The 13,169-nt window shown below is 58.7% G+C and overlaps 1 protein-coding gene across 1 annotated transcript; it reads left to right on the top strand.

Annotated features, from left to right (window-relative positions):
* Window positions 1-274: 274 nt before the first annotated feature.
* On the top strand, window positions 275-5,406 carry LOC102457470 (tubulin alpha-1C chain). Its single transcript, XM_006131171.4, has 4 exons — window positions 275-433; window positions 2,750-2,972; window positions 3,092-3,240; window positions 4,339-5,406. The coding sequence occupies exons 1-4, from the start codon at window positions 431-433 to the stop codon at window positions 5,311-5,313; spliced, it is 1,350 nt and encodes a 449-aa protein (XP_006131233.1). The 5' UTR covers window positions 275-430; the 3' UTR covers window positions 5,314-5,406.
* Window positions 5,407-13,169: the final 7,763 nt, after the last annotated feature.

The following is a 13,169-nucleotide window of genomic DNA, read 5'->3' as shown; positions in this document are numbered from 1 at the left end:
TCCCATCCCATCCTCCTGCCTCTCCGGTTCCCTACCTCCCCCAGCCCAGTCTCCGGCCCCTCCATTCGAGCCCAAAGCTGCTGCCTCCCCAGCCCATCCCCGTCTCTCCAGACCCTCTCCCCCACCCATCCCCCACCCACCCCGCCTCCCTCCACATTCCACTCTGCCTCCGTCACCTTCTACGTGCGAGTTCAAACTTTCAAACCTGCCAATGAGGACACCTCGGGAGGCGGGAATTAGGGGAGAGGCTGGGTCAGGGGCGGGACACACCCCTACCTCCTGGGTCTCGGCCACAATACCCCGCCCCTTCTTGCGTAGCCCCGCCCCCGTGGCTATATAAGGCCCCGCCCATGAGGGCAGCGCAAAGTTCTTCTCACTAGAGGCTCCCTAAAGGGTCGGATAGTGAGAGACTCGCTGCCCCAACGACGAAATGGTGAGTTCGGGGCCCGGGTTCGAGTCCCCCCTCCTGCCCTGCTCCTATTCCGGGCAACTTTATAGCGGGACGTTGTGAACTTTGGGGGGGAGGCGACCTAGACGGGGAGGGAGTCGCCCGCATGGACCTGGGGCCACTGTATGGGGGAAGGGCGGGACGGGGCCGGGCGGAAACCATGGGAGGAGGCAGAGCGGGCGGGTCACGTTGTACCCGGGCGGGTGCGGGGGGTGCCCTGGGGTAGCCACAGTTCGGCATGCGAGCTGGGGGGGAAGCGGCAGCCTGGCCGCCGCGACCCCTTGGCACGCGTGGGTCCCCACGCTGCGTACCCCGGCCGCGCGTGGCCCCGACGGCGCTGCCTGGGGCGCTCGCAGTGTGTCTAGCCGAGGGCCGGCTCCAGCTCCCCGTGACCTTGGGCAGCCTCCATTGCCCCGGTCGGCGCATCCCTGGGCCGCGCCCTCAGCTCCTTGCTGCGCCACGCGAGGCCGAGTCACCGCGGGGCGGGCCGATGGCCGGATGCGGAGCTCGCTCCGGGGGGGGGGGATGGACGGAAGCGGCCGAGCTCGCCTCGCAGCTGGCCCGTGACGCTGAGCTCGCCTGTCCTCCCTTTTCCCTCCCCCGCGACTCTGGCCTTCGGGGTGGCGGTAGAAAACTCGCGTGGGACAGGAGCTGCTCGGCTTCCAGACGCCCACGGGGCTGGAGGGGGGGCTGCCACGGGCATCCGCCGCGGCGGTGACTCCTCCGAGCCGGACCCAGGAGTCATGGGCGCAGCCGGGAAGCCCGACTTCCCCGCTGCTTCCTCTAACCACTAGGCTACATTGCCGGGCCCCGCAGCTCGGCAAAGGCCGCGGATCCGAGGGAGCTGAGACCTGCAGCCACTTGTGGCTCGGGTCGGGCTTGGTGCGGGGTGACGCGAGGGGGACCCGGGCTCGGGAGGGGCCGCCTCGCGTCGCTTCGCCTCCAAATAAGCGCGCCCGGGGCACTTGCCCACGTGGTGAGGCCCAGACTTCCGCGCCGGTCCCTGTAACTTCTCCTGAGCGCCCGGCGCACGCGAGTCGCTCCCAGGGCTCGGAGGAGTCGGAAGGGGATGAGTCATCCTCGGCCTGCCGGGGATCACAGTGGGGCTGCCCTAGAGACGGGTCACGCCCGGGTCCCTGCCTGCATTAGTCAGCAGGACTAAGGCGGCTGCCTTCTCGGAAGCTGGCTGCCCTACCGGGCCAGTTCAGGTGAACCGAGTGGCCTTTGCCAGCCGGGTGCCTCAGTTTCCCCTCTGGAACAGGAGGAAAACTGCTACTGCAGGCGGGGAGGGCGTTGGGTTCGTGCCGGGCCAAGCCCTGCTCTGTGGGTGGGCGCGTTTCAGCAGGGACTTGAAGCCAAATCAGCAAAGGAAACACGTGTAGAGACCTTTGAAAAGCTTCTAAGATGCTTGTGGAACGTTTCCATCGGCTCCTATAAGTTCGCAGTCCGGGGGGGGCCTTGAAGAATCCTTTAAGGGGGTTCCCAGAAGTTGCTGCTGGCTGTGCTCTCCAGAGCCTGGCCAAGGTATGGCCTCCCCTACAGGGTTAAAATTCTGACCAGAGCCCTGAAAGCTACAGCTCTTGTAGCAGCTTATGTGGTGTGTTTTTTTCACTGTCAGAGGGCCGGAGCTTGCTGGTTTAATCTGGCTTGGGGGGTGGGGCCGGGGGCTACTGAAAGAATACAATAGAAGCAGAGGCCCATTAGCTCAGTGGGGGTTTGTTGCACAATGGCTGGGGAACCGCCGACCAGGGACTGAAAGGGGGAATTTGCATGTTTCCATGGGGCCGGTCAGGAATGTTCCCTGGCGCTGAAGGCTAGCCTGCAGCTATAGAAACTGGTGGGACCCAGTGGGAAGCAACAGTTGGGTTACTAGGCTGCAGCTGAACTTGCTGTCTCATCACAGGTCTGAAGTGATTCAGAGCTGCTTTGAAGGCTCAGCCACCCTTCACTGTGGCTTCTTTGTGGTCTGGGAAATCTTTTCTGGCCTGGTTCAGGAGCCTTGTGTGTGCTAGTAGATTCCTTGGCTAAAGAAGTGGTTCCTTAAAAGGCAGCAACTTTCTATCTACTCCGAGAGTGGTACCTGGCTGGCCACAATCTTGCTTTATTTTTAGCCTGCATCCTTCCTACTGGCAGCTTCCTCCTAGGCCAAAGAGAAGCCAGGGACTTTGTCTCCTAGAGGTGTGGGCATTGCAGGTCATGTGACAATTCATAAATCTAATCCGGCACCTCCCTGTCTCAGCATCCCCTGGAGACTCTGGGTGCAAAGCTGCACAGCTGTTCAATGCCCCTTTCTCCCCACAGCGTGAGTGCATCTCTATCCACGTCGGCCAGGCCGGTGTCCAGATTGGCAATGCCTGCTGGGAGCTCTACTGCCTGGAACATGGGATCCAGCCGGATGGCCAGATGCCCAGTGACAAGACCATTGGTGGAGGAGACGACTCCTTCAACACCTTCTTCAGCGAGACAGGTGCCGGCAAGCACGTGCCCAGGGCTGTCTTTGTGGACTTGGAACCAACCGTGATAGGTGAGTACGCAAAGCCATCATCTAACTGCTTTCTGGACTCCCCCTGTAAGCCCATGTGCAGACAGCTACTGTGCATGGACGGTGGGGAGAGACCGACTCTCTGCCTTTCCTCTCCCCAGATGAAGTGCGCACTGGAACCTACCGCCAGCTCTTCCACCCTGAGCAGCTCATTACCGGCAAGGAAGATGCTGCCAACAACTATGCCCGTGGGCACTACACCATTGGCAAGGAGATCATTGACCTGGTTCTCGACAGGATCCGCAAGTTGGTGAGTGAGTCTCGCCGGTGAGGCTGATCGGGGCATGCCAGCCAGCAGTACTGTCTGCAGTGCCAACCCTGGCGCAGAATGGTGCTGATGTGCATTTGTGTTGGCCCATTTTGCCAGAATTGGCTCCTGGGCAAACGACTTATTCTGGACAGGAACAAAGCCCCTTTCCTGCCCAGCTGGGAGGGAGTGAGGCCTTGGAGCCCCAGACAGCTAGGCCAATGTGCTGTAACTGGCATATGGGCAAAGTGGGCTATGGACAGGTCTCTGTCTGACACCATCCACATTGGGGAGTTACTTTGTCTTTCCCAGCATGGCTGGACCCTGGCTCCAAGGCGTTGCAGTGTCCCTGGGAGGGGATGAATCAGGTTGAGGTTAGGGGTGTGAACATTTTTGGCTTAGATGAGCCCTTTTGGTACAGTGAATAGCCAATCTCTGAGCTCCTTGATGGGAAAGTTTTGGGGGGCAGGGTGTGTTTGCACCCATGTCACAAGTATTGGCTGTCTGGCTTGGAATGCAGGAACAGTGATTCCCCCTGGGGCGGGGCAGGAATGGAACAAAGGCGTATTCCATTTGGTTTCAGCCTTCATGTCTCATCTTCCTGAGTGATTGGTTTTCATGCTAGCTAGACTAACAGGCAGGCATGACTGGACTTGCTTTGCTTCAACTCCTTGCGGGGGGCTGGGGCTATGTGCCCTGTGAGGCTGGCCGAAAAGCTGCCTGCATTTCTGCTCCTTTCCCCAGCCAGATAACTGTGGGTAATGGGTATGGATGGAGGCTTTACCTGGAGCACTGAACAGTGTCTCTGAAACAAGGCAAGGTTTGGAGCTGGCTCAGACCGTTGCACGTGACCGCTCTGAACGGAGGGGAGATGAACTGCTGATCTTGTGGCCAAAAGGCTCCTTGGTGGCAGATGCTCCTTTCCTGACTTCAGTACATGCCAATGTGGGTGGCTTCCAAACCTAAGTGTCCCTGATCCATCAGAGCAGGGCTGGCTCAGGGATCTTGTTAGATCAGGATCTCCGTGGAGTTGGAACAGATGCACTTGTGCTGGGATGCTGCTGGTTCCAGAGGCAGCTTGTAACTTTTTTCTTCTAACAGGCAGACCAATGCACAGGCCTCCAGGGTTTCCTGGTCTTCCACAGCTTTGGGGGTGGCACTGGTTCAGGGTTCACCTCCCTGCTGATGGAGCGTCTGTCTGTTGACTATGGCAAGAAATCCAAGCTGGAGTTCTCCATCTACCCAGCACCTCAGGTCTCCACTGCTGTGGTGGAGCCCTACAACTCCATCCTGACCACCCACACCACCCTGGAACACTCTGACTGCGCCTTCATGGTGGACAACGAGGCCATCTACGACATCTGCCGCAGGAACCTGGACATCGAGCGCCCAACCTACACCAACCTGAACCGCCTGATTAGCCAGATTGTGTCCTCCATCACCGCCTCCCTGCGATTCGATGGTGCCCTGAATGTAGATCTGACAGAGTTCCAGACCAACTTGGTGCCCTACCCCCGTATCCACTTCCCTCTGGCCACCTATGCCCCTGTCATCTCTGCTGAGAAAGCTTACCATGAGCAGCTGACTGTAGCAGAGATCACAAATGCTTGCTTTGAGCCGGCCAACCAGATGGTGAAATGTGACCCTCGCCACGGGAAATACATGGCCTGTTGCCTGTTGTACCGTGGGGACGTGGTTCCCAAAGATGTCAATGCTGCTATTGCCACCATCAAGACCAAGCGTAGCATCCAGTTTGTGGACTGGTGCCCAACTGGCTTCAAGGTTGGTATCAACTACCAGCCTCCCACAGTGGTTCCTGGCGGTGACCTGGCCAAGGTGCAGCGGGCTGTGTGCATGCTGAGCAATACCACAGCTGTTGCTGAGGCCTGGGCTCGTCTAGACCACAAGTTTGACCTGATGTATGCCAAGCGTGCCTTTGTTCACTGGTATGTGGGGGAGGGGATGGAGGAGGGGGAGTTCTCGGAGGCGCGGGAGGATATGGCTGCCCTGGAGAAGGATTATGAAGAGGTGGGGGCCGATAGCGTTGAGGGTGAGGATGAAGGGGAAGAATATTAACTTGTCTCTGTGCTGTCATGTCTGTTCTGTTGTTGCTGTTCTTGTGAAACTCTCCACTGTACCCAGCTGTCATTAAAGTGCTCTTCCAACTCAGAGCATCTCGTTTATTCAGATCAAACCGAGCCCATGTACTGTGGGCTCCGGCTGAGTCCTTGGGGATGTGCCGGGGGGCTGCCAGCTATTGAACAATGAGGGCGGGGCTGTTCTCTGCTCCTCCCCAAGCAGAATGCCCTGGCTCTAGGCCCTCTTGTCCTTGGCCTGCAATAAAGCCGCCTTTCTCCCAGCACTGCTAGGTGCAGTGACCAGAGGGTGGCAGATCAGCACCTCTCTGAGGCTGCTTGGTTGATGGAGCCGTGCTGAGTGAGGGGTTGGGGACTGGGCTTCCTCCCAGAGACACAAAGGCAGCTGCCCTCTGCTATGGCTTGAGTCTGTAGCTCTTGAGTGCAGCCTCCACTTGCAGTGAGACTGCCTGGTGTGCTGTGGGGTGGGGGGAGGGTGCTTGCTTCATAAGGCTGTGGGTGAGACTCGGACACCACAGTCTGGTCCAAAGTGCTCCCTGCTGGCCCAGCCTGCCACACAGTGGGGAGGGCCCCAGGCCTGCGGCTAGCCAGACATTGCGGTGGGGGTGGGACACATGCCTGGCCTTGGAGCCACCTGGCTCCTTGCCACCCAGGGGATGGGCAGCGATCCTGCAGGCTGCCTGCTGTGGTGCCGGCTCTAGCTTACAGCTGCCTGCTCTGCTCAGAGGAGCCAGGCTGGGCTGCACAGCTGGATGGGAGAACCCAGGTGCCCCCCCAGTGTTAATGCCTCCCCTGAGCACTTGAGGGGCTCTTAGGGTCACCCCCATGTTACAGAAGGGAAGAAATGCCCCTTGCCGGGGGGAGGGGGGGAGAACCAGGGCTGAGATGAGAGAATACAGCTCTGGGCTGTGACCCCTCCCACCCCAGTCCCCTTACATGCCCAGGGCAGGTCCTTTTCCCCATCCTTGTACCATAACAGCTCCTGCTGGAGCATCCTCCTCATCCCCTCCAGCTGTGGAAGCCACATGGAAAGAGATTCTTCCTGGCCAGGATTCAAACTGGCTGTTGGGGACCCCCAGCCTGTACTCTGCCTGCTTGGTGGGGCAGCATGCTGGGGGTGGGGGGTAGAGCATAGGCTAGCCCTGCCATGCTGCTGGTGGTCCCTGTGGCTCAGCCATGGGGAGGGCTTTAGGCAAGTGGCTTGAGCAAGGCTCTGAGCCGAGCCCAAGGGGCTGAGCTTGGCCAGGACGCTGCCTCGTTCCTGCTCCAGGTGGAGGGAGATGCTGCCCTCCCAGGGCAAAGAGGGTTGGCTACTGGAGGAGCTGCAGGTGCGGGGAGGGGTGGCTGTTCAAGTAGCAGATGGGGTGAGGGCTGGCTTAGTCCAGATTGTGTCCACCTGCCTTTCCTGCTGTGCTCTGCCAGCCCCAGAGACCTGGGCTGGATTTCTGAATGCCCCTCAGACCCGCAGGTTTTCCTGTAGAACATGGGTTCCCGAACTGGGGGTGGGTGAGGTGACCCAGCTCCTCCACCATCCCCCCCAAACTTTTGCTGCTGTTTTTGTTTTTTGGCCCTGGTCAGTTCCCTTTTTTCCTCAGTTTTCCTGCTATATCGGGGGGGGGGGGGGGGGGGAGGCGTGTGCGTGAGGGTTTTCCAAATCGAAAAGGGGGCATGATGTTGGGAACCACTGCTGTAGAACATCCCCAGCAGCTGGGAGGAAAGGGCTCAGTGGTGGGGCTGGGCTGGGCCCTGCTGGTGCAGCTGAGGGTGGGCCCCCATGAAGTATTACCCAGCTTGTCTGCTCCCAGGGATGTAGGGGCTGGCTCCATCCTGTGAGCCCCCTGAAGCAGATCCTGGGGGGGGGGGGGGGGGGGTGGAATTGAGGGAGCAATGGGGCCTGTGGGCCAGCAGGTGGCAGTAACAGACCACTGGTCAGTGGGGTGCAGGGCAGCCCCCAGCCTTTTCTCTCTCTCCAGCAGAAGGGCCCTGGATGTATTCTTTGTGGGAGTGGAGGTGCAGCAGGGGGCTGAACGTGGCCTCTGCAGGTCACCTGGGCTGGGGGGGGGGGGATGCTGCAGACCAGCCCCATGCTCTGGCTAAGGACAGAGGAGCCCTGTTGAGAGGAGGCTGGCCCAAGGCTCACAGGGAGGGAGCAGGGTTTAGGGGCTCAGCAGAGGGGTGGGCTGGAACTCTGGGGCACAGGCAGAGCGAGGACAGAGCCAACGTCTCCCTCAGCCAGTCGTGGAGCAGGAGCAGCCAGGAACTTGTTCTATTCCCTCCCCGTGTCCCTGGCTCTGCCCCAGCTCCCTGGGCTCTCATGGTGCCCTGCATACAGAGACCATCTCTAGCTCCAGCACTGCGATGCGGTCGCTGCTGGGGTGGGGCGTGGCAGCCCTTTTAACAGCCATGCTGCACATCAGCATAGGCTAGGAAGGGAAGAAGGATCCTTGCCACAACAGGGAGAGGATGGATGGGCTGGAGCAGAGGTGGGGGCTTGGAGGGCCAGAGCCCCAATGTTAGATGATGCCTGTGTTGGCCCAGCACCCCCCGCCCCCCCCCCACTGCTGTACTGGGACTGCAGCTGCCAGGAGGAAGTTAGCAGGAGATCCAGGCAGTTGCAGCCCCTCAGGACAAGCTGGTACCAAACAGGTCAACTAGGGCATGAAGATGGGAGGCTGGGGAGAGACGGCAAATTCAAGCTGCCAGGGTCATTGATCTGGGGGGGCTTGATGGATCCTGCCCTGGCGCCATGGCTGCATGCACAGCTCCGCACCGGGGGACTCTCAGGTTGCTGAGAGTGGGCGGGGAAATGGCAGGATTTTCTGGCATGGAATCTCAGCTGTGGGGGGATGGGTGGTATGAGATTGGGGGAGGGGGGTGGAGAAGGGTTGTGCTTCCCTGGGAGCAGGGCTGCATTGGGCGTGGGGTCATGTACTGCAGGGCTGCAATACCCGTGGGGGCCCAGGCCCCCTGGAAGGGGGTTATGGAGCCTTTTGGCTTGAGGTGGCCAATGCAATTCCTGACCAAGGGCTTCCTCGGAGATCCCTCCCTGTGCAGCAAGTTTGCTGGTTCTCTGCCCAGCTCGAAGCAGGTTGGGGCCCCCATTGGCTGGCCTCCTCAACCCCAGGACTGAAGGCCCTGGGTCAGGGGTGGGGCATGGAGATGGGGGAGCTGCTGGATGCACTGGGGATAGTGTGGGACTCGGATGTTACCCCAGAAATGCCTAAGGACCAGTCTGGGCCTGATATCCCTAAGGCAGGGGTCTCCAACCTTTTTAACCACACCATCACTTTTTCAATTTAAGTGCAATGTAAGATCTACCTCCAACCCAACTGCCCTTGCCTGGATTCCTTCCCCACTTCTCTGGGGCCCTGCTCCACCTCTTCTGAGGCCTCACCCTGCTCACTTTGTTGCCCTTCCTCCCCAAATCTCATTCACTTTCATCAGGCTGGGGTAGAGGTGCAGGTTGTAGGCTTGGGCATGTGGCAAATACCCTAGGCCAGTGTTTCTCAACTTTTTTTTAAATAAAATACCCCTTTTTTTTAAAAAAAAAAGTATAAGGAGCCCCCGTACCTAGTTTTCACACACACTTTTTTTTTTAAACTGTTGCAACACGTTTGTTTAAACAACTTAATTGTAGCTGGGAAGGTGATGAAATATTTAGGTGTAAAAAGTACAAAAATAATACAAATGCTGAAAAACTTAAAACAAAAAATCAGCTTTTTCAAATTTCAGTTGGCTTCCTGTGGTTCCCAGGCCTTGAACCCATGGCACCCTGTGCTCTCCAGGTGAATGTGTTCTCCCCTCGGCCACTTGAGAGCTGAGCCCACCCACCTCTGATGCGTTTTGTGGTAGCTGTCTGGTTGTCTAGTGGGTGGGGCTTAGGCTCACAACCCTGTGCCAAGAAAACATCTGTACCCATTCGTGCTCCCCACATTGCATTTCTCCACCCTTGTGTCCCCCCCGACACCAAGTGGCAGGACTACCTAACCCCTGCAGAGGGTGAGGAACCCTGATGGGCCAACATATATTCCACTTCCTTGTCAACCTGCTCCTGGCTTTAGCCAAAGCTGCCATCTACAATACAAGGCGGAGGATGCTGGACAAGGGGGTTCTCTGCGACTGTGGGGCCTACTTCTGTTCCTCCGTAGTGTCACGTATCCGGGCAGAGTCCACTGGCTCCATCAACAGCTTTGAGGAGCAGCAGGCGCAGTCCGGCGTTCTCTGCTCAATGTTCCCTTGTTTTAATCCTGTGATCTGCACCCCTTGACCTTGGTCTTCATTATTTGCCCCCCGGAATTAGTTGGACCCTGGGTCTAGTCGTCCCTCCCTCAGGGCTGAGGAAGGGACCTTGAGAAGTGGGCAGGTTGTGCCCCCCGGTTTCGAAATATAAACTCACAACCCCGTCCTCTTTGGGCAGGTGCTGTATCTCCAGGTCCACTCAAGGGCTCACCCCATCTCCCCACCTCCTAGGGGGTCCCTTGTCCTGTTGCTCCCAGGGGAGGTGGGAGGAGCTTGGGCTGCCTAGCGAGTGTGGGGCTTGAACCTTCCACCATGTGTGCCTCTTTCCTAAGCCACTCCAGAACCCACCCTCCCTTCAGCAGGCCCCTTATCCTGCCTTCCTAATACAGGAGACAGGCCCATCCTTTGGGAAGTCCAACCATTGCCTGAACGGGTGGAGGGGGACGGTTTCGAACCCACCAGCCAGTGCTCCAGAGGCTAATGCCCATCCCCAAGTTCACTGGAGATCCCAGTCCACCTCCCTACTGTCAAGCCACCCCCTCCACCCACCCTGGGAGTGACCAGACACAGGAAAAGGGACCCTCTGAAGATAGGGAGGGGGGGGGGGGTTCTGAAGTGGACATGGGGCTCTGCCTGGGGAGCACGGAGTGGTGGGTTTAAGTCCTGCCCACCCTGAGAGCAGATGGACAGCTGCCCCAAGGATGGAGCAGCAGAGCCAAAGCAGCCCCACCCCCAAAAGCAGCTGTTATGTTCAGCAATGGCCACATGTGCTGCCCCTCATCCACAGGCACCAACCCCACTGGCCCCAGTTCTCCATCATTGATCAATGGGAGCTGCAGGAGTTGTGTCCACAGGCAAGGTCAGCCTGTGGAGAACCCCTGCTCTGACCTTCTCAGGGGCCGCTCCAAGGCGAGAGGACAGGAACAGCAGGACAGTGGCTGGAGGGGCAACTGAAGTGACAGTGCTTGAGAGTTTCCTGGCCGAACCAGTCAAAATCACCTGTCAGAGGCTCCAAGATCTTCCGGTAGATCCCAATCTACTGGTTGGTGACCACTGCCCTAAGGAAAGGATGCAGGTCCTGTTTGGGACCTGATCCAAAGGCCACTGCAGTTCATGAGGGTCCTTCCATTAACTCCTGGGCCTTGTGGCCTGTTGGCTTAGAGTGGGGCTGACAAGGGGCTGTAGACTGAGAGACACAGAGTTGCCACCTGGCATGGGGCCGCTTGGGCAGAAATCGCCTCTTGCAAATAGCAAGGAGCTAAAGGAATACGGCTGCCCAAATCACTGAGGCAGATTTAAAACCACTGATTTATCCATCCATCCATCCATCTCTGTCTCTCTGTCCCCCTACTCCCCCACCCTACCCCCATCTGAGTACGGAACCATTTTCAGGAGCTTTGGGTTCATGCTGCAGTCCCAGTGAAACCCTTAGCTAGGCAGCATCTCCCAACCCTGCAGGGAAAACTGCCCCTTCCCAGCTGGGAACACCAAGCAGAAAAAAAGGAAACTGACTATGGTGGGGGTGGGCAAGAGCTGGCCCTCCAAGCCTTTTAATCTGGCCCACAGCCTGCCCCTGCAATACGGAGCAGCTGCACACTGCTCAAAGCAGCTGGCTGCTCCCTGGGGTGCTCTGCACCACTCAAGGGGAAGGCTTTGCATGCTGCCCCTGCTCCCAGCACAATCTCTCAGCTCCTATTGGCTAGTTAATACAAGCTGAGAGATTGTGCTGGGGCAGGGGCAGCACACAAAGCCTCCCCTCTCAACCCCCAGAGAGCCCGCCTCTGGCACCCCACTGCTTCCTACACCCCAACTCCCTCCCATACCCTGCACCCACTGGCCAGAATCCTCTCCTGCTCCCACACGCCCTCCCAGGCCCTGCCCCAGGTCACAACCCCATCCGCCCAAACTCCCTCTCAGACCCCACACTCTTTCCTGCACCCCAGTGCTCTACTCTACGCTCCCTACTGCACTCAAGCTCTGTCCCAGATACTGCACCCCTCCGTAGAAAAGTGAGGCCCTTGATCACTTACCAAAATCTGTCAGTGGGTCCTAACTCCCCTAGGCTGGGAAAACATTCTCCTTGGGCTCTAATCAGCTCAGGTGACATTAATAACCCAGGTAAAGAGCGAGAGAGACAAATGGGACTAGATGCTGCTTTGGTCCTGGCATAAAGCTGGGGTGAGACCAAAGATGGCACCGGATTTATCACAGCAGAGCCAAGCCCCCTCTGCCCTGTTTGGTTTTCCCAGGAATCCCTCCCTTTGAGCGGAGATCTTTGGCTACCTCCAAAGCAGAGACTTGTCCTTTGGAAACGGGGTTCATGTCAGCTGCTGCCTTGCCAAGGAGACAGCCCCCACCAACTGCCAGATCTACTAAGGCTGGAAATCCAACGCCGTCGGCATTTCAATGCTGCTCATTTGACGTCTCCCTCGTTCGCCTTTCATGAGGCCGCAAGGTCCCTGGGCGCACATGCAAACCGATGTAGGTTCCCGTAAGCTGCCGCGCCACCCCCCAGCAAACCTTCAGCCAGCGGTGAGGGGAAACAGCCTCAGGAAAACGGCTTGGCAGGGAAATGCTCATCAGTAAGGGGCCATTTAAAGGCCATTAGATCAGCATCGCCTGTCTGCTCAGCCCACTCTGTGGCTCCAAGCCTCGTCTCCCTCCGCAGCAGAGACTGGCCCAAGACAAGATATTCCCTCCCCACCCCGCCTTATCTCTCAGGTCAGAGATGCAGGAGAACCCCTGAGGATGAGTGCAGGCTTCGCCCCAGGGCTGGGAAACTGACTTCTCAACCCCCCCACATATGAGCAGACGGGGGGGAGGGAAGCCAGGAATAGGAGAGGATCATGACAAGACTGGGGGCTGCCGGATGTGGCTTGGGGCACATGGGACTGCTGTGCTCCATCTCCCACCCATTGGGAGATGGGGATCAGGGTCAAAAGGGGTGGATGCGGTGGGTCTGCGTTTCCAGGCTGTAGCACAGTCGTGCCTGCAGCGCCCAGCAGGGCACTGCTCGACACTTCTTGCCCTAGGCCCCTCTCTGGCTAGACAGACGAAGGAAGAGACATCACCAAGGTCATACAGTAGGTCATGGCAGAGCTGGGAAAGAACCCAAGAGTCCTGAGTCCCTCCTGCTCTAACCACTAGCCCCACTGTCCCCAGAGCTGGAGATGGGACCAGGACGTAATCCCCAGCCCAGCGCCTGCCTGCCTAATAGCTGGGGCTACATTGATTGTCTCTTATAGGGTGGGGCCTCTCATCCACTCTGTGTGTGAGTGGGTGTGGGTGTGGGGGGGGGGGGGCAGCAGCCCCCAGCCAAGGACAAAGCTACTGCTGCGAAGTCCCCTCCTCTGCCACAGGGGACTGAGCAAGCTGCACCCTGCAGTGGGGCCGGGAAGGTGTCTGGGGAGCCTGGGAGCCTGCAGGGGGACTGGGGTGGCAGAGCATGGTTGGTGGAACAGTGCGGGGGGGGGGGGGACATCTGGGGACACAGACAGTAGGGGGATGGGGCTGTTTCAGGCTGGCTCTAGGCTGGGCTGGCAGCTCCACACTTCCTGCCAAGGAAGGATCCATTAGCCAGTCCCAGCTCCATTATCC

Source organism: Pelodiscus sinensis, chromosome 19 (assembly GCF_049634645.1).
Source record: "Pelodiscus sinensis isolate JC-2024 chromosome 19, ASM4963464v1, whole genome shotgun sequence".
Lineage (NCBI taxonomy): Eukaryota > Metazoa > Chordata > Testudines > Trionychidae > Pelodiscus > Pelodiscus sinensis.
Note: the sequence above shows the minus strand (reverse complement) of the source record. Positions and strands in the feature narration are given on the sequence as shown.

Excerpts from the sequence above, each read along its gene's own strand:
- LOC102457470 (XM_006131171.4), top strand. Across the intron at positions 2,973-3,091 it reads CTTGGAACCAACCGTGATAG|ATGAAGTGCGCACTGGAACC; the intron begins GTGAGTACGCAA and ends TCCTCTCCCCAG. Across the intron at positions 3,241-4,338 it reads TCGACAGGATCCGCAAGTTG|GCAGACCAATGCACAGGCCT; the intron begins GTGAGTGAGTCT and ends TTCTTCTAACAG.